The sequence below is a fragment of the Pteropus medius genome, unplaced genomic scaffold (genome assembly GCF_902729225.1).
Source record: "Pteropus medius unplaced genomic scaffold, Ma_sr-lr_union100, whole genome shotgun sequence".
Taxonomy (NCBI): Eukaryota; Metazoa; Chordata; class Mammalia; order Chiroptera; family Pteropodidae; genus Pteropus; species Pteropus medius.
In genome coordinates this window covers 3271810-3297464 of record NW_024348242.1, presented here as the reverse complement: position 1 = coordinate 3297464, position 25655 = coordinate 3271810, and the positions used below count along the sequence as shown (strand labels likewise).

The following is a 25655-nucleotide window of genomic DNA, read 5'->3' as shown; positions in this document are numbered from 1 at the left end:
AGTCACTGCCGTGTCCCACTGTGGCTGGGGAGGCCGGGCGCATGCCAGCCTTGTTCCTAGCTGTATCCTAGCACCAAGGACAGCTCCCGGCACAGAGTAGGTACTTAAATAGAGCATCTGAATGAACAGAATCTACACACTGGGCACAGACTCCAAAGGAAACACCTTCGTGGGGCCTCTCTGCCCTCAAGACAGCCTCTCTAAGATATCATTATGTGCACGTACCACAGGGACCGGGGGAGGGGTGACTGTCCCTCTCAGGGCACGACGTCTGGAGTCATTTCTGGTTGTCACAATGCAGGAAAGGGGAGGCACCACTGGCGCAAAGACCAGGGATGCCGCTAAACATCCCACAATGCGCAGGACAGCCCCCAACACACGGTTATCCGGCCCGAACGCCAACAGTGCCCGGGCTGAGGAATCTGCTGTCCTGAATTCACCAAAGCACCGAGTGAGCACCTACTGTGTGCAGGGCTGCACAGCAATCTCACAAGGAGATGGGGTCACAGGGCTGCACATCACATAGCAGTGACAGAGCAGAGGTGGGACTCGAGTCCGGATGCAGCTGACTCAAAGCCCCAGCTCAGAGCCGTCCCTGAAGAGTCTGACCTACCAGGTCTAGAGTGGGGGCTGGGGAACCCACATATCTCTCCACACTTTGGGAAAGCAGAGGTCAGAGCTGGTCCTTTTCATCGAAACCCACGTTACGCCAACATGCTGACGGTCTCTCTCGGGGCGGGGATGTGGTCATGTTTGACGTGCAGGCTTTCTGTTTCTTAAGTTTTCAATTTACAGAGAACACGTTTGTTCTGCTTCTAAAAACCAAAAAGTCTTTTTCGCAAGGCAGCTGTCAAACCGCAGGGCCCCACCCAAAGGCTTGGCCCTGGAGAGAACCTGCACCCCAACGCAGAGAGGGTCAACCGGCACGGCCCCCGTGCAGCGTCCAGAAGAGCCACAAGCTGGTGATGCCACGCCCAGAAATACCCAAGGAGAACCGACAGCACCTGAGCACCAGGAGGCACCTGGAGAAGGTCCAGACACCACAATCGACCCAAGTGGCATCTCCAGGGAACACACGGACCCTGCGTGATGCATCCCCAAGACAGAATCCTATCTCTACAGAAGTCAAAGTCTGCCAGCTGCACCGACACAGCACAAAACCATTCCTTAAAAAATAATAACTACAGCTACCTACATGGGTCTACATGCCTTGTATCTGACCTTCCTAATCCTCCAAACAGTCCTAGCAGGCAGGTGCTATTTCGGTCCTCGCCTTCCATGATAGGGAAACCGAGGCACGGAAAGACTCCATAACGTGCCCGACGACTCACAGCTGGCAAGCGGCCTTGCGGGGGATGGGGACCGAGCCGCAGGAATCCTTGCCCGTAACCACTCCGGCCTGCTGCCTGTCTAAACGCGGAGAGGAAATTACAAGGCTGAGTTCTATAAAATCTGTCGATATTCGACCACTTTTGACCTACAAAGCTGGCGGAGGCAGCCGGCTCGGCCTGACAGCCACTGCAGAGCAGCACGCACAGAAAGACACGTCGCCGTGCGTGTCTCCAGCCCGGAGATGAGACAGGGCCCCAGCAGAGGCCGCGCAGGGATGAAAACGCGGATTAGAAGAACGAGCGTCCAGTCGAGAAGGGGCCGCCTCGGGAGAGGTGACCAGGGTGACCTGAAAGCTGTAGTGTTGTGTTGTTTTTTTAAGTGAAAGGCAGCCACCCGGACCCGGACCTGGACCGAGGCTGGCCGGTGCATTCCCACCCTCCCCTCTCCCGCCCCCGGCCCCGCGAGGTCCCAGCCCGAGCTGTGCTGTGCTGCGGGACCCGCGGGTCCCCGAGGCATGGTCCCCGAGCCTCCTCTCCTAGGGATCCAGTTTCACTTAATTGCAGGCTTCGGGTTTCTGGACACAGGCCTCTGCGGGGCCAGGCATGGGCCATTTTCTTCCTCTATTCAATAAAGCCGGCAAGAATGCAGAGTGTGGCTTCGTCCATCTGCTCTGAGAATCGGGAACACCTGCCCCTTGGGCACGGGGCCGTGGCCCGGGAGACCCCGCCCTGGGAGAATCATCCGTGGCTCATCATGGGTGGGCGTCAGTCAGGCTGGAGACATAGTTTTTTTTTTCCTGGCCATTCCTTGGGGTCAGCTACTCCCATCAGATTTGAAGAAATTAAGAAAAAAGGAAAAACAAACACACAGACCAACGTTCCTACCTCACGCCACCCTTCCGTCTCCCAGTGGCCGTCGGCTTTCGATGGTTTTTTTTTTTCATTTTGTTTTTCCTCTAGTACAGCCTTTTACAGTTTGCCGGTCCCTCTCAACACTCTGTGTCCTTCACCCACGGCCCCAGCTCAAGACCAAGACCCTGTGCTCGCCTGATTCCAAGGTCACTGGCCGTAGAGACGACCCACTGTCTACGTGACCCCGTCCCTCCTGCTTCTGGAGTGTCTGTCACTTTGGAGGAAGCACCAAGGAGGCCAGCGTGGCGGGGGCGGCATGAGCACGGGGAGCAGATCGGAAAGGGAAGCTGAGGGCACAGACTGCTGACATCCTCCCGTTGGTTGAAGTGGTCACAAGAGTCACCCGGAATCACCCCACACGTAATTCCCACCAGCACCCAAACCCCACGGACCTGGCCCGAGCCCCTGGAGGGGTTCCTGAATTCCACTGTGCTCCTCAACACCTACTCTGGGGCCCCCACCTCCATCCGGGCCCAGTGGCCTGGCGGAGATGCCCAGCCAGGCCCCGGGGCACGGGTCAGCATGTCCCTAGCCCCCCTTGACCCAGAGCGGGCTCGCCTCGTTAGCCTAACAAGCAGGGCCGGGTGCCGGGCAGTTTCCATGGCCATAGAGACACCACGGCAGCACCGGGAGATGCTCCCAGAGGGTCTGTGTGTTTAGGGTGGGGACAAGCGGGGACCTCCGAGGCACGCCCTCCCCACAGGCACCGTGGGGCCTGGCCTCTGGGACTTCTAGCTGACAGCATCTCCCAGAGAGGTCCCCCTGAGCCGCAAAGAAAACCCCTCTCCCCACCCACCGCCTCCCCTCCCCTCTCCTCCAGACTGGCCTGCCCAGAAGTCACGCCAACGTAGCACATAGTGGCTGCAGGGGAGCCGGCCAAGGCAGATCAGCCTCCAAGGCAATGAGAAGGGTCCAGACTTCGTGCAAGTGGTAAGACGCCCTGCGAGGCCCTGAGTGAGGTCAAGTCACTGGCCTGCTGTGGCCTCCCCAGCAGCTCCGTGCAAAGAAGGGCCTGGGAGCAGGCCTGACTCGGGACACCCGGGAAGAGGCTATGCGGGCACTGGACGACCCCCACATCTCTGGCCTCTGTCTCACACTCTGGGAGGAAGCCCAGCAGGGGGTCTGGGGTGAGGGAGGAGGACCCAGGGCCTCGTGGGGACAGATCGGGTTCGAGACCCCTTTGGGATTTCCATGAGCAACGAGGACTGAGGAGGTCTGCCTGGCCCAAGGGGTGGCTCTCTGGGTTTGTGAGCCGTGGACAGAGGGGAGAGGGGCCAGGACACAGCCTGACGCGTGCCTCAAATGTCCCCTCAGCTCCCCGTGCCTCACCACGTGCTCCGAGCTCACGTGTCATCCGTCGCCCCATTTCACTGCTGGGGAAGCCGGGGAGCACTGCAGAGGCTCCGGTGCGGGTCCTACACCGTACGCACAGCCTCCAAGAGGCAGACACAGGACTCAGACCCGTGGCTCATCAGAGCCCGGTTCACAAGCCCAGAAACGCAAACACTGGTCACCAGAAACCAGGCCAGCCCCGGGAGGCGCGAGGTGGCGCCTGAGAGAGACTGGCCCCCATGCGCCCTGGAGCCTCCCGGCCCCCAGCACGGTCGTAGATCTCACCGGATTCCACGCCCAACAGCCTGTCCCGGGCCCCCTTTCTCCCCCGCTTCCTTCTCGGCTCAAAGAAAACATCCCAGGTCGACAGAGGGAAGCAGACACGTCCGAAAGCACCAGCGCAGCGTCCAGGTTGGTCCCCCGGTGTGGACACACCTGCAGGGTCGCCACTGCAACCATCCGAGACCCCTGGCCTCCGGTCCCGGATATGGAACAGGCTGAGTGACTCTCCACCCCGGGTGAGCTCGTCACCAGCCCCACTCGAAGGGCCTTCCCTCAAGCCAAGCGGCTCTCAAGGAACACAGGCCTCCAACAGGGACATCTTTCAAGGTCCGAGCCACTCATTGTCACCTTCCCAAGACCGGCCCAAGATGGACATCCGAAGATCCGGTACTGACCTTGGTGAGGACGCTCCACGGGCCAGGCCTGGGTCCCTCCTGGAATCTTCTGTCCAGAGACCACCCAGCCACCATCCACAGGCGCTCGGGGTAACAGGCAGAGAAACACCTTGCACGGTGTTTTCTTTACTCTTGCTCACTCGTCTGCCCCACTCCAGCCCGCCCCTCTGGAGCGGAAAAACTTTTGGAATGCAAACGATAAGATAAAATCAGACAGCAAGGTCAAAGCAAAGGGAAAAAAAATCAGGGACAAACTAATCTGAAATCAGGATGAATTACGAAAAACCAAAACACAGACGAGACCAGCCTGCTGAAGGCACGCTGTAAATGTGGCTCCGAGCTTCCTACCGGCCAAAGCAAAGAGGGCAACAGGATGAGTTATAAGTAACTTTGCAAAAATTGTGAGAACTGGAGCATGCACTGTACAGGAGGGATTTTAGCCTCAGGCATCATATGAGGCCAAAACCCTTGCCAAAGGTCAGCCAGGCCTTAACCACTGCCCGTTTCCTGCTGCAATCTACAACAGCAAATGATAACCAACCATGAGCATCGCGCAACTCGGCAAGAGCCGTGAGCCGGGCCAGAAGGAGGGGCCCTCACAGTGTGACCCTCAAACTCACACTCCTCTCTCGGCCCCCATTCCCTCCACAGTGGAAACCCTGGGAGGTCACGCTGAGTCGAAAAGAACGAGACAGCCCTCCGTCGGCGCCAGAACTGCCCTTTCTGTCACGGCTCCTCAGTCACGCAGAGGGTCCTGGAAGGAATGGGCAGGGCTCCGTCCCAACAGAGCTTAATTCGCCAGCGCTGAAATTTGAATCTCGTATAATTTCACATGTCACAAAATTCTCTTCTTTTCATGTTTTCCAACCATAAAAAAATGTAAAAGCCATTGCCCATATACTGCATGAAATCAGGAGTGGGCTGGATCTGGTCGCAGTTTGCGGACCCCCTTGCTCTGTTCCAGAATGAACTCCAAGATGTCTTACAATTTAGGGCGTGTGGTGTGGCACTATTTAGGCACTCGTTTTTAAAGGGAACGCACACGTCCAAGTTCCTCTAAGGTGGGCATATGGCCAGAGCATCTCAATGGGGACACTGCAGCCGTGTGCGCCTGCCCCAGGAGACAGAAGCTGGAGGGCCACAGATTTCCCCAGACACACAAGGGGGTGGGACAATAGTCTCTCTAAGCCTCCTGTGCTTGAGAGGTGACGCTCAGGGAAGGAAGTACAGACACTGAGCAAAGGCTTCCCAGAAGGCCGGCACCTGAAAACTGGCTTTTGGCCTTGAGTCAGCAGAGCAGGTGAGACACTGAAGCCACACTGCCCTATAGGGATGGTGGCCACTAGCCACCTGGGCTATTTAAATTTATTAAAATTAAGTAAAAATTAAAATTCCATTCCTCGGCTGCACTAGCCTCACGTCAAGTGCTTGATGCCACGTGGGGCTATGGAGGTGGTGTTGGACGGGGCGGATCTAGAATATTCCGCAGCACGACGGTCTCCTGGACGGAGCTGCTCCAGAGGCCGATGGGACGGGACAGGGTGGAGAGACTGGAGATGTCAGCAAAGCGGGGTCGAAAAGGGCGGAGGAGCCTGGTCCAGCACTGGGGAGCCCTGGGCTTTGTCTGGGACACAGGTCCGCGGTGAGGCGGGGTCTGCCAAAGTGACCGCACTACGCTGACACCAGGCAGAGGAGAGGCAGATGCTGCGAGCCGGACCCACTCCCACGCGCAATCTGTCCATCATCCACCCCTGCGCCATCTGATCGGGCAGCCACGAGCCATGGCCACATGTGTCCGTTCAAATTCAAGTTAATTAAAACGAAACAATTACCAGTGCGGTCACGCCAGCCCCATTCCCAGTGCTCAACGGCCACATGGCCTGGTGGCTACGGCAGGGGACAGAAAAGATCTAGAACATTTCCCACCATCAAGAGAAAGCAACTGGACGGCACGGCTCCCAACGGCCCTCTTTCCCCGCCTTAAGGATGAGGAAACTGAGGCCCGAAGGTCAGAGACGTCACTCGACTTATGAGCCGACGGAGGCAGGATTTGAACCCGAGCCTGACTTCGAAGGAGCCCTCTCTAGAACCGTCCCCCAGGAGGTCCCCTCTGTCCTCCCCACCAGCTCTGCGCCCTACCCTCCAGGCAGCCCGGCCCCAGCCCTCCCGGGTCCTGCACAGACGGACAACCTCAGCCTTCAGAGAAGGGAGCTGAGCACATCTGTGAAGCGCCGCCCAGCTGGACGGGAGGCGAATGCGCAATAAGCCCAGGCCTGAGGCTCAGGCGAAGAGACGGTTCCCTTACAGCATCCTTCCCGGCAGCCCCTGAGATGGAGGAAGGGGTCGTGTCCCACCAGCCCGTGCGTGAGGATCTGGGTTGGGCAAATTCTATAGGCAAGCCATCGCTCTCCAGAGGGCTGAGCCAAAAGAGCAGCAGCTCCTGTGACATACGTCATGACACTGGATCCTGCCAACCAAGTCAGAGGCATCGCCATCATCGTCGGCAGCCGCATCTTAGAGAGGCTCAGGGAAGGTAAGTAACTTGCCAACGCTCACGCTTTCTGCCCCTTGATCCTCTCCACTACCCCGCAGGCGATGGCGATGCGACCATTTTATAGACCAGGACACCCAGATTCTGAGGGAAGCAGGGATGGCCCGTAGGCTTGCCACTTGCCCGTGGCTAAACTGGGAAATTACAAGGCTCGGCCGGCTGCCATCGTGCAGACTGCTAACTAAACACCGCCGGCCTGCACTCTCTCGTGTGTTTGGGATGATGCTTTACTGGTCTGCAAACCAAAAGACCCTTCCTCCAGGTCCGTAGCAGTAGGTAGGAGTAGGTCGTGCCGTTAAATAGAGATGACAGGATGATTTCAATCATCTTAAGCAAAAGTCACACCACAGTGAGACTTTGGGCTAGCCTGGCCCCCCTGACCTGTGTTGTGCCCTCATGTGGAAAATGGGAAAGGCAGTGTCCTCCCAGGACCTGTCAAGGTTCCAGCTACAAAGTCCCCCAGGGCTGCAGGCCAGCGTGGCGCTCACCTGGTGCAGGTTTCTGCAGCCCAGCTTTCCGCCATGCTAAATAATTCAAAGCCGTGTTTTCATTTCCAGATAAACACAGCCCTGTCGCCAAAAGGAATGCCAAATTTGCATGAATGTTTAAGATAAAATGAGACTTCAAAGAAATGCCAGGCCTGCCTCTGGCGCTGTCTCCCTCCTCAAATACCGGAGAGAACAAGTTCTCTGTATCCCGCCCCAGGGGCAAATATCTTTAGGTGTTCAAATAAGAAACATAATTTCTTGATTCTATCCTCTCGGCTGCACAGAGCAGGTCTGCAGTAAATTCTTGCTGCACTGAGATGACCTTGAATAACCCCAGGTCTCACCACATCCAAACTGTGTGATCTTGGGCAAGTCACTTAACCTCTCTGTGCCTCCATTTCACCATCTGTAAAATGGGGTCATATCATAGCACTGACCTCACAGGGTGCTAACGGAGAGTAAACAAGTGGATGCCTGTTGGCTGCTGAACCTGGCACGTAGTGAGTGCTTTTTGCGTGTGCGTTGGCTGTAATTATTACTGCATTAGATACACACGCACAGTATTTTCCAGCTCCTAGACCAAAAGTTAAGGTTGCTTGTAAAGTCTCTTCCTCAGCACCAGGACCCTCAAAGGACATCAGATGACCTTTTCTGAGCACTGCTTCCCTGGGAACCCCCATTCCCACTTACGGGACAAGGCCTTTTAAGATAACGCCAATGGCCTGGTCTTCCCGAGGCAGCAGCCCAGGCTCAGGTCCCCTCCTGGTCCCCTCCCCTGGGTGCCTGGAGCAGGAATTACCAGCTCCTGCGAGCTCAGTTGTTTCCCTTGCAAGGAGCCCAGTCTCAGAGGTATCACCTGGGGAGGCTGCTGTGAGCTTTGAGGATGAAGAGGAAATAGAGAAGAAGGGATGGGTAGGGTCACACACACACACGCGCGCACGCACGCACGCACACACGCACACACACACGCACACACACATACAACACACGCACACATCGGACCACTATTGGCCACAGGCTCAACCCTACTACTGCCAGGTAGCACTGAAGGTGGGGATTTTTGCCTTGGAGAGCTGCTGGGGGGAGGGAGGGTGACAGCCCGGCTCTCCTGCTTCTCACAGACAAGAGCCCCCTCAAGCTGTGTTAGGCGTAGGTGCGGACCCCCCCCCCAAAAAAAATTCTGAGTGAACCACCAACTTCTCCACCCACAGGCCTCAGGTGGGGGGCGGGAACAAACAACCAGGCGCAGCCCCACCTCGCAGTGGGGGTCTGGGGGACCGGGCCAGCCTCCACATCCAGGCTGAATGGCGAGCCGCTGGGGGCCGGGACTCCTGGGGCGGCTTTCCCACGCGCCAGCCAGCGGGTGAGCGCCGGCCGCCAACCCGCACCCCCTCCGCCGGGAAAACAACCAGCCCCAACGTGGGGCTTTCCAGCATTTGCAGAGCCTGAGAAATCTTCAGGCGGCTCGTATGAGTGTTATTAATTGGAGGAAAAGAGCAGATTATGCCAAATAAATCCTTCCCACGTAGCCAAACCCTGGCCGGAGGAGGGAGGGGGGTGCGCGCAGACCCACGAGGGGTCTCCATCCCTCACCAGGGCCTGACAGCCACATTACCATTTACATGGATTCATCAATAGTATCGATCCCCCAGCAAGCGTAAATAGCTCAGTGGGAAGAGGCCAGGTCTGGGGGCCGCTCGCTCCCGCCCCCACGTCTGGGTACCGCAGACTCCCGGGGCAACCGGCGGCGGTGGCGGTAAATTTCCAAGCAGGGACATGGCAGCCGGCGCGGGGAAGCCAGACAGCGCCCCGGACGCCCTCGCCGCCGCCTCGCTGCGCAGCGCCAGCTCCAGGCCCCTGCGCGCTCGCTCCGCGGACTCGCTCCGTGCATCCGTTCAATGGGCAGAAGGCATCCCACGCCCTTCTCCATTCTCAAGGGGAAGAGCCGCGGGGCCGGAAAGAAGGCCCCCTCCCCTCTCCAAAGCCCCCACGCCCCAGGCGAAGTCTCACGCGATCTCCAGGCCACTGGATTCAAGGCCAAGTTCGAGAACCCAGGAATAACGACAACTGGTCAGGGACACATCTACAGACACCTTTCCATGTGTTATTTCCCTCAGTTCTCACGACAACCCCTAAACTCGGTACCATTACTACCCCGCTTCGCAGATGAGACACCAGAGGCACTGAGAGGTTAAGGGTTTGTCCGGGGTCACGAGGTCGGTAAAGTGGCGAAAGTAAAACTCGAACCCAGGAAGTGGGGTTGCAGGGCCGGCTATGAATGGCCAGCTATCTCAGCTCACATCTCTCTCCCCCCAACCCCCAATCAAAAAAAAAAAAAAGGCCACCCACGACGACGTACACAACAGGGCCCGGGGACGCCCTCCCAGCTCGCGCCCTGCCCCGGGAGCCCCTTAGATCAAAGCCGCGAGACCTAGATCTGGTTTAAAAAGGGCAAAGTCAAGGCCACAGACAACACAAGCCAACGTGCCCAGAACTCCCCCCGTCCAGCCCACTGGGATCCTCTCCCCGTCCCCCCTCCCTCCCTCCCTCACACATCCTTCCTCCAAATCTGCAAAAGGGGAAAAAAAAATAATCATAATAAAACCAGTTCTCACCAACAGGGGAGGGGGGAGGAGGAGGGGGAGGAAGGGAGGAGGCTGAGCCGACAGAAGAGATCCGCCTCCGCTGCCGGCGACAGACCCTCAGAGAGCCGGAGCGCGCGACAGGCGGCGGGAGGACACTCGCTTCCCCGGAAAATAAACCTACAATGTAAAAATAACGCCGGGCGCCCCACGCTAATTGGGCCCTGGCGACAGCGGCTCACAGGTACAGCGTGTCTCTCCCGCCGGCCCGCCTTGCCCTCTCCCTCCCTCGAGCTTTTTCCCGCAAGCGTCCGGGTTGGAGAAGGCGCTCCCCACGGGCCCCCTGCACTCCCAGCAGGTCTCTGGGGATGTTCCCCCCATAACTAAGGCCTAGGGCCCCCGGGTCCAGCCCAAGTGGGATCAGCTCTGAATCCCAACTTCCCAAACTAGTGGCATCCCAACTATCCGCACAGCCCGGGGGAGGGACCAGGAGGCGGCCCAATGAGGCGTCACCGGGCGCGGGAGGCAGGCCCAGACACCAGGAACACCGGCAGCGGGGGAGGGGGGAACAAGAGGCGCCTCTCCCCGGGGTACCCCCGCCCCGCGTTCTCTCGGCCCGTGCCCGGGAGCGCTCGCGGCCAGCGTCCCCCCCACACAAGCTGGCAGGAACCCCCCCCCCGCGCCATGTACCCTTCCACAGCAGCCAGGCCGGGGAGCGGGGGTGCCATCTCCAGGAGCTCCCCAAACCTGCTCTGCCCGCTGAAAAATAAGGCGCACTGTCTCTCCCCTAGCCTGGGGCTGCTACGGAAGGAGAGAGGCGCATGGCGGCCATGCCCCAGGGCTGGGGCACACGGTGGGGGGCTGCCTTCCGTACTTCCAGGACGCCCCCCACGCCACTTCCCTCCTTCCCGCCGCCTCGCTGGGGAGCTGGAGTTCCCCTAAGTTCCCTGGCGCCCCCACGCATGCGGGCCGCAGCGTCGGTGGGGCGCCTCGCTCCCCAGTAGGCCACCCCCCAAGAGCGCCAACTCGGGAGTGCAGGGGCCCCGCCAACTCCGCCGCGTGCGCCACCCGCTCTTCCACGGATCCCCCGGAAGCGCGCCCCGCGCCTCCCTCCAGCCTTCCGCGGAGACCCCCGACCCCGACTCACCTCGCGGAGGTGGCGGCGGCGGCGCCTGGGCTCGGGGTGCGCTCGGGCCGCCCGGGCGCTCAGGCAAGTGGCGGTGCGGCTCGGGCTGGGGGCGCGCAGCAGGCCCGGCCTCCAGCCGGGGCGCAATCCTCCCGCCGCCGCCTCCTAGGGCGCCGGCCCCGGGTCCCCGGCCCGCAACTTGGCGCACATCGCGGGGCGCAGGGCGCGGGCGCACGGCTCGGGCGGGGCGCGGGCAGACGCGGGACTCCGGTGCGGCCCGGCCTGCCCGCGGCTCCGCTCCCCGGCGGCGGCGGCGGCGGCGGCGGCGGCGGTGGCGGCGGCGGCGGCGGCGGGAGGGGGAGGAGGGGGCGGAGCGGGAGCCCGGGAGGCGGTGGCTCGTCCTCCCCGCTCCCGGCTCCCCGCCCGCACCGACGCGCCGGCCCGGCCCCCTCGGGCGCCTTAAAGGGCCCGCGTCGCCTCCGCGGGTCCTGCGCGCACCCAGTCGCGCGCGCGCGCGTTGCCACACAGACACACACACCCTTGGGCGCGACGCCGAGTTTCTTTTCAGCCGCTCCCTGAAGGAGTAAGGAGGGGGAAGGCACCTCCCCATCCTGCCCCACCTCCCCAGCCACTGATACTTCCCTGGAATTGCGGTTCAGCTATTAAATTATAACTCGTGAGTGGCCGGTGGATGGGGAGGGGTCGCGCAGAGAGGGCCATGCAAAGGGCCTTTTAGGGACACACACATGCGCAGGGACACGCGCGGTGGCGCTCACTCGAGGGCTGTAGCACACAGTAGGATGCTGGACTCTCACCAGCGGACGGAAGATGCAGCCCAAGTGCACGCGGGGAACTCGCAGCTGCCCCGCAGGAGCGCAGCGCGGCCCCAGGCTCCAGTGTTAGCTCATCCACAGATAACCGCCGGGCACGCACACGAGCTCACACACGGGCGGTTCTACCCACTACAGTGTCCGTTTCATGGGGCGGGGAGGGGATTTGTGGCTATTTGTTCCCTGCCCTAACACACTGGGGACGTCAGAATGTGTCGAGTGAACCGCCATTTGGGGACATTCAGGGACGCAGTGCACAGACGCGGGCAGCTCGGAGCGCAGTCCAGGAGCCCAGGCTGCACCGCAAGCACCGTGTGGACGCTCGCCCACGCGCGCGCTGGCACTCAGCTCCCTCAGGAGCCCCACTGGCTGCCCTGACAACTGCGTGTCCTCATTTGCCCCCTCTGAGGTGGCCCTCCCAAACCAGGGCAGATCTTTTTAAAGGGCAGAGGGCACTGGGACCCCCAGGCCCGGATCCTCCCTCCTCCGATGCCTTCCTCTGAGATGTTGGAGAGTTTGAATTTTTTTTTTTTTAGTTCAACTTTCCTTTTTTGGAGCGCATCTCAGCAGATTCAGTTCTGCCATCTGCCAACATCTGAGAACCCCCCGGGGAGTGCGGAATGGCTGCGGCGGGGAGGCGGCCACGTGGTTTCCAGGGTCCTGGCCGTGCTCCCACCTCCTGCCAGCAGGCAAGGGTTACCTGCCTCCCCTGTGGCAATCCGTCCCTCACCACGCCCTCAGGCTGCTAGTGTTCTTGGGGAGGGCAGAGCACCCGGGGCTGACAAGATCTGATAAAGAGAAGTGTGTGTGGAGCTAGGAGCAGTTTGCAGCTTGGAACAGGTCAGTGTCCCCACCCTCCCCGTTCTGTCCCCACCAGCTGCCCAAGCAGATCATGGGAATCCACAAGCAAACAGCCAGACCTGCAGAAGGAAGGTCAAGCCCAGCCGGAGGTGGGAGGCCTGGGGGAGGGCAGGAAGAGGGGAGCCCTCCTCAGCCCACCCCCACCAGGCAGCTTCCTCACCACCCCCCACGTAGAGTCACCTGAGATTACTCTTGGGATTTGCATCTCAATGAGATTCAGCTCCGGGATTCCGAACCTGAGGAGGGTGTGGGGTATCTTCAAGCATTCCTTCTACCTGCCCCTGTCGCCCAAGGGTTGCCTTAGGGCTTTGGCTGAGGCCGTGGGCACAGAAGGGGGTCAGGAAGGCCGGGGAGGGGCGGGGGCCGCCGTCAGCTTCGTAAAGTCCCAGGGGTCACGTCCGGACGGACCACACTACAGATGGAAACGCTGAAGACAGAAAAAGGCTTTTTTCTGTAGACAGTTCGCCCTCTTTCTTTCCTGCTCCTGTCTCTTCGATTATTAATCTTGTCCTCGTGGGCTGCAGGGTGCACACGACACACAAGTGCACATTGTCAGGAGCTCACGAATTCTCCCCCCAGAAACCTTCAGACATTTAGGGGGCTGGGACTGATCCCACAATACAGATAGGGAAACAGACCTGAGCAGATTAAGAAGCTAAATTGCTAGACTTACTCAGCTAGCAAGTCCAGATGGGTGCTCCGAGCCCTGTCTCTGAAGGATGAGCCCCTGCCTGCCCCAACCCTCACCCCCAGATTGGCACCCCCCCAAATGCTACTTACTGTGTGCACTATTTGCTCCTGGGCTCTGTGCAGCAGCCCCAGAAATGGGAACAGCAGCTTTGGAAAATTGCCAAGGAACACTGCCCACGCGGCAGAGGCCCTGAGCCCCAGGGGTGCGGTCAGCTAAGAGCTTCCCGAACAGCTCTTCAAGCTTTCGTGAGGGAAAAGCTTCTGACACACCCGTTTCATAGGTGAGGGGACTAAGACTGATCGGGAAGTCACCCAAGGACGTTGGGCAGCATGTACGTAGTAAGTGGCCCCGACCAGACTGGAACTGGCTGAGGGATGTCACATGCATCCAGGGTGCTCTGGCCTCACTGGAGCCAAATCTGCCCTGAGACAGTCCCCCCTTCCAGACATTCAGCTCTTTCCTCCTAAATACATGGCAAGCTCTTGAACTCATCGCTGCCTCAGGACCTTTGTACCTGCTGTTCCCGCCGCCTCAGATGGTGATCTTCCGACTTCAGGCCCTGGCCCTCTGTCACCACCTTAGAAAGGCCTTCCCTGACCCTCTGGCTAAAACCCCGAAGACACTGGCTGGCCATCACCCTATCTGTTTTCTTCACCATTTTTCAACCACCTAAAATTTATCTTGGGCGTGTCACTTATATATTGTCTTTTATCACCGATTCTGGTGATAAAAGCTCCATGACAGCAGAGACCTCGTCCAACTCACTGCTGTATCTCCAGCACATGGTAGGCGCTCAGTTAAAATGTGTTGAGAGTGAACGAACAAATGAATAAATGAATGCACGTAACATGGGTGAGAAAGAGGCTGGCGGGCGTCAGGCCTGGCCCTGGAGAATCCAGAAGCCAGTGGGGACACTGGCCCTGCACCCCGTTCTCCAGCACTCACTCCTCTGGCATATTTCAGAGCCCAGCCTTTTCCTCCCTCCATGGGTCTCAAACTCTAGATAGGTAGCTAACTCCCAAGGCACAGCCAGGGCCTGACACCAGGAGATGCTCATTCAGGCTGACTGAGTCAGAATTCCAGCCACTCCAGAGGGCCCGCCCCCAAAATAGGCCCCGCCCCCAAAATAGGCCGCCTGGGCGGGCCTCGAGACGTCAGGCATCCAGAAGGTCATTCTCCAGGCATGGTGCCTTGAGCCTCCTTGATGCCAGGTTCCCTGAAAGCCCCCGACTGGTCGACAGGGCACAAGCAAAGTAAATCCCTCACCCTCAGGGCGTGATCTGTCGGTCACAAGTCGAGGACATCCCGGGGAAAGTCTTGCGTGCATGGCAGAACTGTACGCACAGGAGACTTACGTATATTTTTCATAATTTTGACTTGCTTTAAGACGGGGCTGCAGACTCAGAAGGCTTCAGGGCCCAAGCTGAGTAAGAGAGATGGGTGGGGCCTGCATCACCCCCCCCACCCCCAGCCTGTCCCCAGGCTTTTCTCAGTCATCCTGTTTATAACACGAGTGTGGCCAAGCCAAATACAGAATGCCTGGGTGGGCCGCAGCCAGCGGGGGATGTGCTGTTTGTGACCCCTGCAAAGCAGAAGCTCCCCAGGCCAGTTTTCCACCCCATGTCACCCCGCCCGAAACAGAGGGGGACGGGCGGGGACGGGAAGTAGGAACGTCCTTAGCAGACAAGGGGGCCCACTTTCAAAAGTGCAGGCAGGAGGAAGAAAAGCCTGCTTTTAACGCATGCACTCAGCTTCATTCCGTCGTTTACAGGACGTGCCTACTGCGTGCCAGGCTCTGTGGAACTGGGCAGAGCAGGAGAACAGCCCCGCCCTCGGGAACGGGCACCCCGTGGGGAGCTGACACTCAAAATGTGAAGTCATGTTAACACCTGTGTGCGAAAAGCCCTTCGAAGACATACCCTGGCGTCCAAAGAGAAGGTGAATTTCAGGACACGGGATGAGGGAGGGGACAGAGCTCCCTGCCTCTCTGTCTCTCCCTGCCTGGGAGTCCGGAGACCCCTTCCGGGTGTCTCTCAGAGCCCCCCAGCCACCCTCGCCCCTGCCCCAAGAAACTGCACTGTCACCCCGGCTTCCTCTGATGTCGGCGCCTTTATTTATGACACTGTGTGCACTTCAGAAAGAAGGAAGCAGGGACCAAGATCAGAGCCCTGTCGGATAGGCTTGATTATCTCTGAAGATAAACAACTCACTTTCTCCCACGGCTGCACCTCTGGGGTGTTCTCCCGCCCGCCCGTGGGCTTCTGCTCAAGTCTTCGCTCTCAGGCTCTGGCGAGATGGGAACAGAGAGGTGAACAGTGACGGGGAGACACCCAGTGCGGACGGCGGCCAGTGGAGTGTCCGCGCCGCTCCTGGGCTGTCCTCCAGGGCAGCAGTGGCAGCTGTGGAGCGGCCGAGAACGGGCTGTGCGTTCCGATGGGGGCAGAGCTCCAAGTTACATTGTTCGGCAGGAAGGAGCAGGTGCAGAGCCGTCTGCGTGGTGTGGTACGTTTTGTGCAAAAAAAAAGGGAGGGGGAGTAAATGCGCAGAAACGAGCTTTCCTACGCATGGATGCTTCCGGAAGCGCTTTCATTAATTCGGGAGCGCCTGCTGTGTGCGAGGCACCACGCTAGGTGCCGGGGATTCAGCGGTGACCGGGACAGGCCGCGTCTCTGCTCTCCTGGAAGGCAGAGGGAAACCAAATAAATGTAGTACATACTGTCTTAGTTGGTCACTGCTCTGAGAAAAATTAAATCAGGAAGGGGAGACAGCGTGTAAGGGGTGGGGAGGCGAGGGAAGGCCTTGCTGAGAAGGTGGCATCTGAGCACCGACGACATGGAGGTGAGGGAGGGGACCCCACGGAACTGGGCATGGGCAGGGGCACGGCCAGTGCCGAAGCCCCAGGGTGGGCCCGCACCTGTGCATCCAGGGAAAAGAAAGAGGCCGGAACGGTTAGAATGGACGGAGCCGGCATGAGGTGGGGGCGTGGGGGGAGCTTGGGGAGGTAAGGGGCCATGACACGCCGATACCAGGGGGTCGTGTCGGGATGCGGGGGGTACATGGGGGCCGGGTCGAAGCGGGGGCAACTTGTGTTGACCACATCCCACCGGAACTGCTGAAAGACACATAATGAAAGTTGTTTCTTTCTTTCCTTCTCTTTTCTCTTTTCTTTTTTTTTTTTCAAGCTTGGACATCTGGTTTTGGACATCCCTGCGTGCGCTTCTGGATTTTTTCTTGCGATCCAAGGAGGCTTCCTTTCTGGCATCTTTGCACCACATTTGCTGTTTCTCAGCCTCCCAGAGAATGTCAGGAATTAGCCCCTGGGTGGCCTGACCTCCCCGTGGGGCCTGGGGAGCCAGCGGAAGCCCAGCTCTCCCAGGGCGGTGGCCTGTGCAGACTACGATGCTGGGAGAAGCCACACTGCGGCGGCTACGGCACCTGGTTCTCAGGGCACCTGGCCCGAACCGCCCTGCACACGGGCCCAGAGCTCAGGCCCCTGGTCCGGGCGAGATCAGAACCCTTGGGCCTGTCCATGGCCAGCGACACCTACAGTCTTGGAGTTAAGCGTGTGTCTGTCCCTCCTCGGTCCCTTCGAGCTTCTGCCCAACAGAGCCAATAATAATTCTCACTTTGAAAACATCGATACGGCTAGTTCCCCTGGCTCAGAAGGGGCCTCCAGCCTCCCGGGCCCGTCGGGAACCACGGAAAGCCCAGCACTGCATGTGCGAAGTGCACGGGGCTCTAAAACCCAGGGGTAGGGCCTGTCCAGCAAGCGAGAAGCAAGTTAAAATGGAAAGAATGCACAGCTTTGAGTCAGATCTGGGTTCAGTTCCCAGCTCTGACACCTTTCAGGCACTCCACAAACACGTATTTATTAAGCTGGCCCCGGGGCCCAGCAGAGCATGGCACTCACATGGAGCCAGCTCTCTGGCAGGCTATGCCATGGTCCCCTCCCCCGTCTCCTGGCTTGCCCCCTGCCCCACGGCAGAAGCCAACCAGTGTGCTTTCCCGACTCCCTTGCAGCAAGGGTTCTGTACGGATTTCGGTTCCAGCGCCCATGCGTAGTACCAGATTCCTGAGCGAGTCCACAGGGTGGAGAGAGGGGCCAGCCGTGGGGCTGGGTGGGACAGCTTCTGGAACTGGCTGCCTGCCCAGGGCGGGGTGGCCAGTCCTGCAGTGTGTCTCTGAGTGTCGTGCCTGGACGCTCTGCTGCAGAGGCATCGGCCACGGAGCACCCTGCACGGAGTCCCTTCAACCCCCGGAGCCCACTCCCTTCCATGCAAGATTTAGGGTGTCACAAACGAAAGAAGCAAAGAAAAAGAGAGCGTGGTTAGGAATGGCGGTGATCACCACCCAGGAAGCAGCTGAGGGACAGAGAGAGCTGGAGGGCAGAAAGGAGACTGGATGACCAGGGAGGGAGGTCTCCCTAAGCGGGTGCCATTTAGGATGGCAGCAGAGGTTCAGGAGGAGGCAGCCGGAAGGTGAGGGAACAGCATTCAGGTGGAGGGAACAGCAGATGCAAAGACCGTACCGCAGGAAGTGACTCGGCGTGTTCAAAGGCTGGACAGAAGACCAGCGTGGCTGGAGTGTGAGGCTGGGCATCGGTTTTCCCCTTCTGTAAAATGGGCTGGACTCCCTGCCCAGCCAACTTCACGGGGTGGTTGCAGGAATTCAGTGAGCTAAGACAGCCAAACACCCTTGAAAATCCCAAAGAGCACTTCAAGATCGTAAGGAGTATTTTTCAAAAGCTCTTTCTATAATGGGCCCTGGGCCAGCTGAGCACTTCACAGGGGTGACCGATCTAGACAGGCTGCAGCATGATGGTTAGGCGCACACACCTTGGGGCCGGACTACAGGCTGTGTGACCTTGGGCAAGTTACTCAACTCCTCTGAGCCTGTTTCCTCACCTGTAAAATGGAGAACAGACCCTCCCCCATAGGATTACTGCAAAAAGCGAGTTAATGAGTGTAAAGCAGGCAATGCTCTGCCCACAGTAAGTGCTTTTTACAAGCCTGAACTATTTACCTCACCGAGGCTCCCATGCCTGATAAGATCAGCACTACCACCACCCCCACTTGACAGCTGCGGAAACTAAGGCTCAGAGAGGTAAACGGCCAGCCTAAGCCGCCACCTGGGAGGGGATTCGCATTAAGCCCAGCTCCACCTGGCTCTGGAGCCCTCCCCACACCATCCCGCGAGATCCGGGGGGGTCACTGTTTGGACTGTAATGTCCGCTGCTCAGAAGAGGCACTGATTCCGGAGATGGAATAGACAGCCACAGCAGGTATGGGGTTGACGTCCCCGTACCCAAAACTATGGCTCACGGCCCCGCCGTGGGCTGCGTGCGTCAGAATTTGGCTGGTATGAGTCATCGTGGTGAGAACTTGCCATCCCAAGGAAAGCCGGAGGGACTGCAGCGGGCAGGGCAAGAACGCGGTGCGGGGGGAGGTGGACCTGATTCTCCGGACCTCGTACCCACACTGTCCCCACCCCGACTCTGCTCCTCGTGGTGGCCGCCTCCAACACACCCGCGATGCCTCGGGGCCTTCGCACTGACTGTCCCCTCTGCTTAGAAGGCTTTTCCGCAGATGGCCGACCTCCCGCGTGTCTTTAACAAAATGTTATCTGCCCGCGTTTTCTAAAACAAGCCCCTCTCCAGAGCTCCCCATCCTCCTTAATCCTAGGACTTATGACCAGGAGACCTGAGACCAACTCCCTGATCTCATAGGGACCATGTCTAGTGACAGGCGTCAAAGAAACAAATCCAAACGTGACGGCACGTTGTAACTTCAGCTAGTGTTGAAGGAAGAAGCGTAAAGTAGAGGGTGGCAGAGGGTAGTCGGGGACGGCCCCTTTCGGGGAGGTGACCATGGGGCATAGGCTTGAGGGAAGAGAGAGCCAGCCGTGAGGAGATTGACGGCAAAGGCATTTCCGGCTGGGCGCACAGCATGTGCGAAGGTCCTGGGGCGGGCGGGTGGGCCTGGCAAGCAGGAGTGCCCCAGCACACTGCAGCGGGACCCCTGACTTCCCCTGTGAAGAAGTCTCGGGGAGGCCGTGAAGGGTCTCCCCAGGACCGTGGTCAGGACAGGTCAGGCTTCAGAGCAGTCATCCCTTTGGGCAGCACAAAGTGGGGGGCCTTGTGGCGAGAAATGATGGGTCAGGACGAAACGGAAGCCGGAGAGGTTCAAAAGGCAGGAAGTCGGCGACCCGTGCCCCCGGCATCCTGGCACGGAGGGGAGCCCCGCGGGGCTGGGTGTGGGGACACGTCTGGGCCCGGCGAAGGGAGCCTGTCTCTACCTGTGAACAGTTTGCTCTGGCAACAGCATGGAGGGAAAAAGTCGATCTGTGCTCCCCGCGATTCCTTTGAAACTATTTATGGAAAGCACACCCTGGGGGCGCAAGGCCGTCCTGTTCTCAAGGGCCTCGGGTATCCCGAGCGGTGGGCCAGGCCTCCGCTCATCCCATCCCTTAGCTTTCTTCACCTTTCCCTGCCTCGGTTTCCCCCTTGTGAAATGAGTATCACACGAGCCCCTTCCTCATGGGGCGGGCCTGAAAATTAAATGAGACGCTGATTCGAAGCCTTCCGCACAGCGTTGGGGCCGACTTTTGCTACGCCTCGTATTCGAACCCGCATGTGGATCCCCCAGCCCCTCCGCTCCATCGATTCATTTAACAGATCTTAATCGAGCAGGTGTTATGTGCCAGGCAGCAGCGACCAGGAGAGGTGAGCATCCCTTTCTGCCAAAGCTGACAATCATTCAGTCATATCCACTACCATTCGAGCAACTGAAACCCCAGGTCAAATCAGCTTAAACAATAAGACCTTTTATTATGTCGCATAGCAAAAAGTCAGGAAGAGGGGTGGTTTTGAGTATGGTGAATTAACTGCCATTGTCATAGACCCCCAGGCTCTTTCCATTTTTCTAGTTCCCTATTCTCGGCTCTGTTTTCATCCTAAATTCCCTCATGACCACAAAAAGGCTGCCATTGCTTCAGCTAATATATCCAGACACAACACCCAGTGTGTGAAGAACAAAAAACCTTTCCCCCAAATCCTCTGTAGCCCTTTGCTCATGTCTGATTGGCTACAACCGTGTCCCCTGCCCAAGGCTTAATCAACCTCTGGCAGAGGAAATGAGATCGATCAATTGCCTGAGACCAATCCAGATTTCTCCCCAGGGCTGAGGATGGGTCACGCTTTCCTGAGTCACATGCAGAGGCATGGGACCCTAAATAAAATCAGAGTTCCCACAGCAAGAAAGGAGATCATTGCTTGGGCATCAGATGGCCTGGATTCAAATCCTCTGAGTAACTCTCTGGACCTCGATTTTCTCTTCCGTAGAATGGGCATCCTCATGGGATCTAATTCACAGAGTTGTGAATAGAATGAGCCACGCACGGAACGCCCAGCACTCAGCAGGTCTCAGCTACTATGGTCTTGCCTTCAGTCCGCTCCCCAGGGCAGGGCCCAGGACTCAGCTCTCATTCCATTGCCTTGACTGCAGGAGTCTTTCCTGGTTTCTCCCCGAACGGAAATAGAAAGCTGCTCAAGATGACGACATGTCAAGATCCCACTCTGGAAGCTGGTAGGGGAAGGACACGTGGGAGCCCTCTGCCCAGAACTAAGAGCGAGGAGCTGGACCGAGTGTCTGGCACACAAGACCTCTCTCGCCTCTGCCATAATCAGCCACCTTCACGTTGACAGGTGAAGGAACCGAGACTCAGAGAAATGGAGCAAGTTGGCCCAGGTTACCCAGAGCAGGGGTGGAGAAGCAGGGCCTGAACCCCGATCGGTGGGCCCTGAGGCTCAGCCCGCAGATGTGCCAGTGCGCCCTACACAGTGTTTTAAACATTTTATTGTCCAAAATCGGGCCACACCCATTCCTGGACCCATCCCAGGCAAAGGGGGTTGGCGGACTCACAGACCAATCGGGGCTTTCCCTGAAGCTGGGGGTAGGCTGAGCTTCCCCAGAGGCTTACTGCTGTGGAGAGTGAGGGGACCCCAATAAAATCGGGGTGCCTCCTGCTGAATAAAAACCAGTAACATCCCCTGTACCAGTCTTTCCAGAAGCATGGCATCCATACTCCCGATGGCATATGAGGTGATTTTAGGTGAACTTTTTAATAGGTTTTAGATGACTTTTTAAATAATTACTAGTTTTTAAGATAGTTACTATAACCTTTTATTTGTGGTGAGTGACACTGATTTTTCTTTTATGACAGTTACACAATTTCCTTTTTAAAATAAGTTTCTGACCTTTGAAATAATTACACACACACACACACAAAAAAAAACACAAAAGTCTAGGCAAATTCTCAGACACTCAGGTGGGGATGGAAAATGGTTCAACCACTTAGGGAAACTCCATTATGCCTGAACATAAGCCTCCACATTACGACCCAGAAATTTCTATTCTAGGTACATACCCTCTAAAAATGTGTCCGTGTGTTCATAAAAATACATGCCCAAGGATGTCCACACAAAGCCTATTCATCACAGAATAAAAACTACCCCCAAATGCCCATCCGCCTAGAATGAATAAATGGTGGTGTATTTCCAGTATGGGAGACCGCACCACATCTACGCATAACAACACAGATGACACTGGACACAAAACAGAACCAACGGTAAGATTCTACTGATTGAAAGTCCCAAATCGGGCAAAACTGATGTGTAGCCAGAAGCAGGTGGTGATCTCCCTTGGCGGGTAAGTCTGGGTGAGGGAGCCCTGGGAGGGGGCTGGGGACGCGGTGCTTCCTGAAGCGGGTGTTGGTTCCACCGATTTGCTCGTTTTATGGAAATTCTTTAAGCTGTGACTTTCTTGTATGTATAATATACCTCAATAAAAAGTTCTAGCAAGGGAAGCATTTAAAAAACATATCGGCTGAACCAGGAGTGCCCTGGTTTATGAACACGTGACATTTTCCAGGAGTGATAGAAGTCTGGAAATCTGTCTTATGCCGTCATCACTACCAGGCCTATTTTGGGTGGCTGGAGTCGCAGGAAGAGCAGACACCTGTTGTTGATAACGCGGACCAGGAGAAGAGGCTTAGGAAGACAGGAGGTGCATAAAAAGTACTGTTGGCTTAGAGGTGATTTCATTTTGCGTTTGACGGACATAAATCCGTCTTCGGTTGCTGCGGTGGCCCCTTGACAGTCCCTCTTTTTGAAATAGCCTTGAGAAGTCCCGGCCCAGTCTCAGCACACACAAGCTGTGCCTCGCATCCTCCGTAGTCCACTTCCGGGGCGGGCATTGCGAACCCACCCCAGCATCTCACTCACTGATTCCAGATGAAGCCTTTAATTCTTCGCAACACCACGTCAGAGGGTCTTGCTGCAAGTAACTGCAGCTGGAACTTGAATGACCTTTATGTGACATACCAGACCTAAATGTTTGCCCTGCCTTAATCGAGAGGGTACGGAGCCACGAGCCCCGCCTCTGCCAGAGGCGCACGCAGCTAGCCCAGCGGAGAGGGCAGACGAGAAGAGGCTGAAAGCTTCTGTCTGGGACAGTAGCTCAACTCACGCTGCGTGTTTCCTGGACATCATCTCTCTGCTTTGGGTCCTACCTGTCCAGCCTTCCTGCAGCCCTGCCTCTTCCTCTCCCACATGGCCTTCGCTTCTAGACAGAGGGCCTCGCACGTGTCCACCTGGGTGACCTAAGCTGGGGATGATGTTTAGGGCTCCTGCCACGCACGGGGTTCGCCTAAATATCCAGAATCCGGTCAAGCTGTATTTCCACTTGACCAGGATCCGTTCCTTCGTATCCCAACACCGTCACGCACAGCTTGAGGACGAGGATACGCTGTGAGAAACGCATCATCAGGCGATTCTGTCGCTGTGCACGCGTCGGAGCGAGGACACTTACACAGACCCAGGTGGTATAGCCTACGACACACTACTTTAGCCTGCTCTAGCCTGCTACTCCTAATCGCATACGCGGCTGCATGGGACTCCGCCATCGTATGCACCGTCTGCCGTTGACCGAAACGTTGTTGCGTGGCACCTGGTTTGTAACGCGCGTCACTTTTCCTCCAGGGAACCTTTCTTCTCCCACGGCTCAATGAAATCATCTCTAATGTGACTTGTAGAGAGGATGTGGCCCCACCCAGGCAGAGTCACGGTGACCGTTTCAGGAATGGGAATGAGACACAGTGGGCCGATCGGAGCTGGTGCGGCACCTGGAGCTCAGGCAAGAGGTGTCCCCTCTCTGCGCAGGTGGCCAAGGTGATAAGAGGCGAGTGTTGGTACTTCCTTTCCTCCACTCCAGGAAGTCCGACTTCAGAATGAAATCAATACAAAAGAAAACGTATACTGATTCCCGTGACATCATTCAAGCCCTTGGACCCAGCCGGGCCTGACACGGGCGACCTCCTGACGTTTCTGCTTCAGACCATTTGAATTGGATTTCTCTCTCTCGTGACCAAAAGACTCTTGACCAATACGGGTTAAAGTAAATATGAAACTAAGTCTGAGTAGCTTACAAATAGACGAACAGCTATCAGGGGAAATTACCTAAAAGCACGTGGGGTAGGAATGATATTGCTGGATAAAGCGGATGCAGAAAACACAAGGCAGATAATCGAACAACTGATAACGATTTCCTATAAAGATCACGAAGGGACTATTCCACAGCGCCTTTAGAAGGCCAGGGTCCTGAGCGGCCATCTGGTCCATCGGGGTGGTCTCCCCATGAGAACAGGAACTTGACCTTGGTCGACACAGGTCGCTTAGGGAAACCTGTGCGGGCTTCTCATCATTACCATCTTTTCTTCTCAACAGCCACGAGCCATCTGTGGAAAGCTCTGCTCCAGAATTCTGCCGAGAACTCCTGCAGTCAGATTTACCCCGCCTGGGATTTCCAGAATCCATATTATTTCGCCTTTTAGAACATTTGAGTCTTCTTCCGTTTCCAGGCTCCACTTCCCTGCCCGCGGTTTTCCCTGGGTCTTCTCTTACTGCCTCCCCGGCCAGCTGTGAATCTGGTTCTCTCTGCAGAACACATCTGCCTGCTGTGGGATCTGGAGAAGCGTTTGTCCTCGGGGGTGAGGGCAGAGCGTCAGCAGGGACGACCCATTCAGTGTCCCGCCTGCCGTCGGGCCGCGTGACCCCATCTCCCCACGCAGGGCCTCCGTCTCTGACATCTCGTTATTCCCCCTGCATTTCGGACATTTTTCTTCTTGCAAAATTCACCTGGACGCCTTATTGCTTTTTAAAAAGTAACACAGACACGTGATAAAATAAGTCCCAACGGACCGGAAGGTCTCCTCCTCCTGGACTGTCATCCCTGATTTTCATCCCCAGGGACAGCCACGGTGGTCAGCTTTTCCTTCCGGAGGTTATTTTTTGCCTATACCAGGATATACACGTATGAACACATGGGTGCTTCTGCGTGTCCTCCCCCTGCCATTTTTTTGTGTGTCCGCATGCCAAAAAGATACATACCATAAAATTTACCATCGATAATACTTAGTGTATTCACAGCTATCACCACTCTCAAGTTCTAGAACACTTCCGTCACTGCAAAAGGAAACTCATACCCATGAAGCCGTCACCTCCCACGCCCCCCACCCCAGCCCCTGGCACCTACCAATCTGCTTCCTGTCTGTGTGGGGCTGCCTGTTCTGGACATTCCCTACAAATGGACTCACACAGTGCGTGGCCTCGTGTGACTGGCTTCTTCCGCTAGCCCAGCATCGCCCAGGTTCAGCCACGTTGTGGCAGGTACGAGAACTTCGTTCCTTTTAATGGTCAAAAAGCATGCATTCCGCTCTTGGGACTGGCCCGTTTTGCTCATCCACATCCGTCGATGGACACTCGGGATGCTTCTGCCCTTGGCCGCTGTGAGCAGTGCTGCTGTGGACGTCCACGTCCGTGTACCCGTTTGAGCCCCCGTTTTTAATTCTTTCGGGGCATGCCCCCAGGATTGAAACTGCTGAGCCAGAGGGTAATTCTCTGTTCGACCGCCAGACTTTTCCACGGCGGCCGCCCCATTTTACATTCTCACCGGCAACGCACAGGGCTCCGGTGCCCCGACATTCTCGTCGACACTTTGTCATTTTCTGGGTTTTTTTTTAACAGCCTTCCTAATGGGTGTGAAGCGGTAGCTCCTTGCGATTTTGATTAACATTCCCTAAGGAGTGAGGACACCCTCCTTCTTCACGAACCTGGCCTGCCGTTTGCCACTTTGATATATTCGCCGAACGATCTGTAACTGCAGCTTATACTGTATCGGTTTCATCGAATCCAGTTCTTCTCAGAGCTGCCTAGTAACCC

General features: G+C 57.4%; 2 protein-coding genes across 2 annotated transcripts in view; one reads left to right on the top strand and one right to left on the bottom strand.

Annotated features, from left to right (window-relative positions):
- NCOR2 (nuclear receptor corepressor 2) overlaps positions 1–11157 on the bottom strand; it is a 179833-nt gene extending 168676 nt beyond the window's left edge. Inside the window, 1 exon segment of the mRNA XM_039879488.1 lies at positions 11021–11157. The gene's annotated coding sequence lies outside the window, so the exon portion shown is untranslated.
- Positions 6707–17017, top strand: LOC120616116 (translation initiation factor IF-2-like). The gene is made up of 5 exons (XM_039879487.1): positions 6707–6785; positions 8503–8509; positions 10645–12669; positions 15153–15883; positions 16564–17017. Exons 1-3 carry the CDS (start codon positions 6707–6709, stop codon positions 11576–11578), a joined length of 1020 nt encoding a protein of 339 aa, XP_039735421.1. The 3' UTR covers positions 11579–12669; positions 15153–15883; positions 16564–17017.
- Positions 17018–25655: the final 8638 nt, after the last annotated feature.

Bases quoted from the DNA above. Each gene is read 5' to 3' on its own strand.
- LOC120616116 (XM_039879487.1), top strand. From the start codon at position 6,707: ATGACACTGGATCCTGCCAACCAAGTCAGAGGCATCGCCATCATCGTC.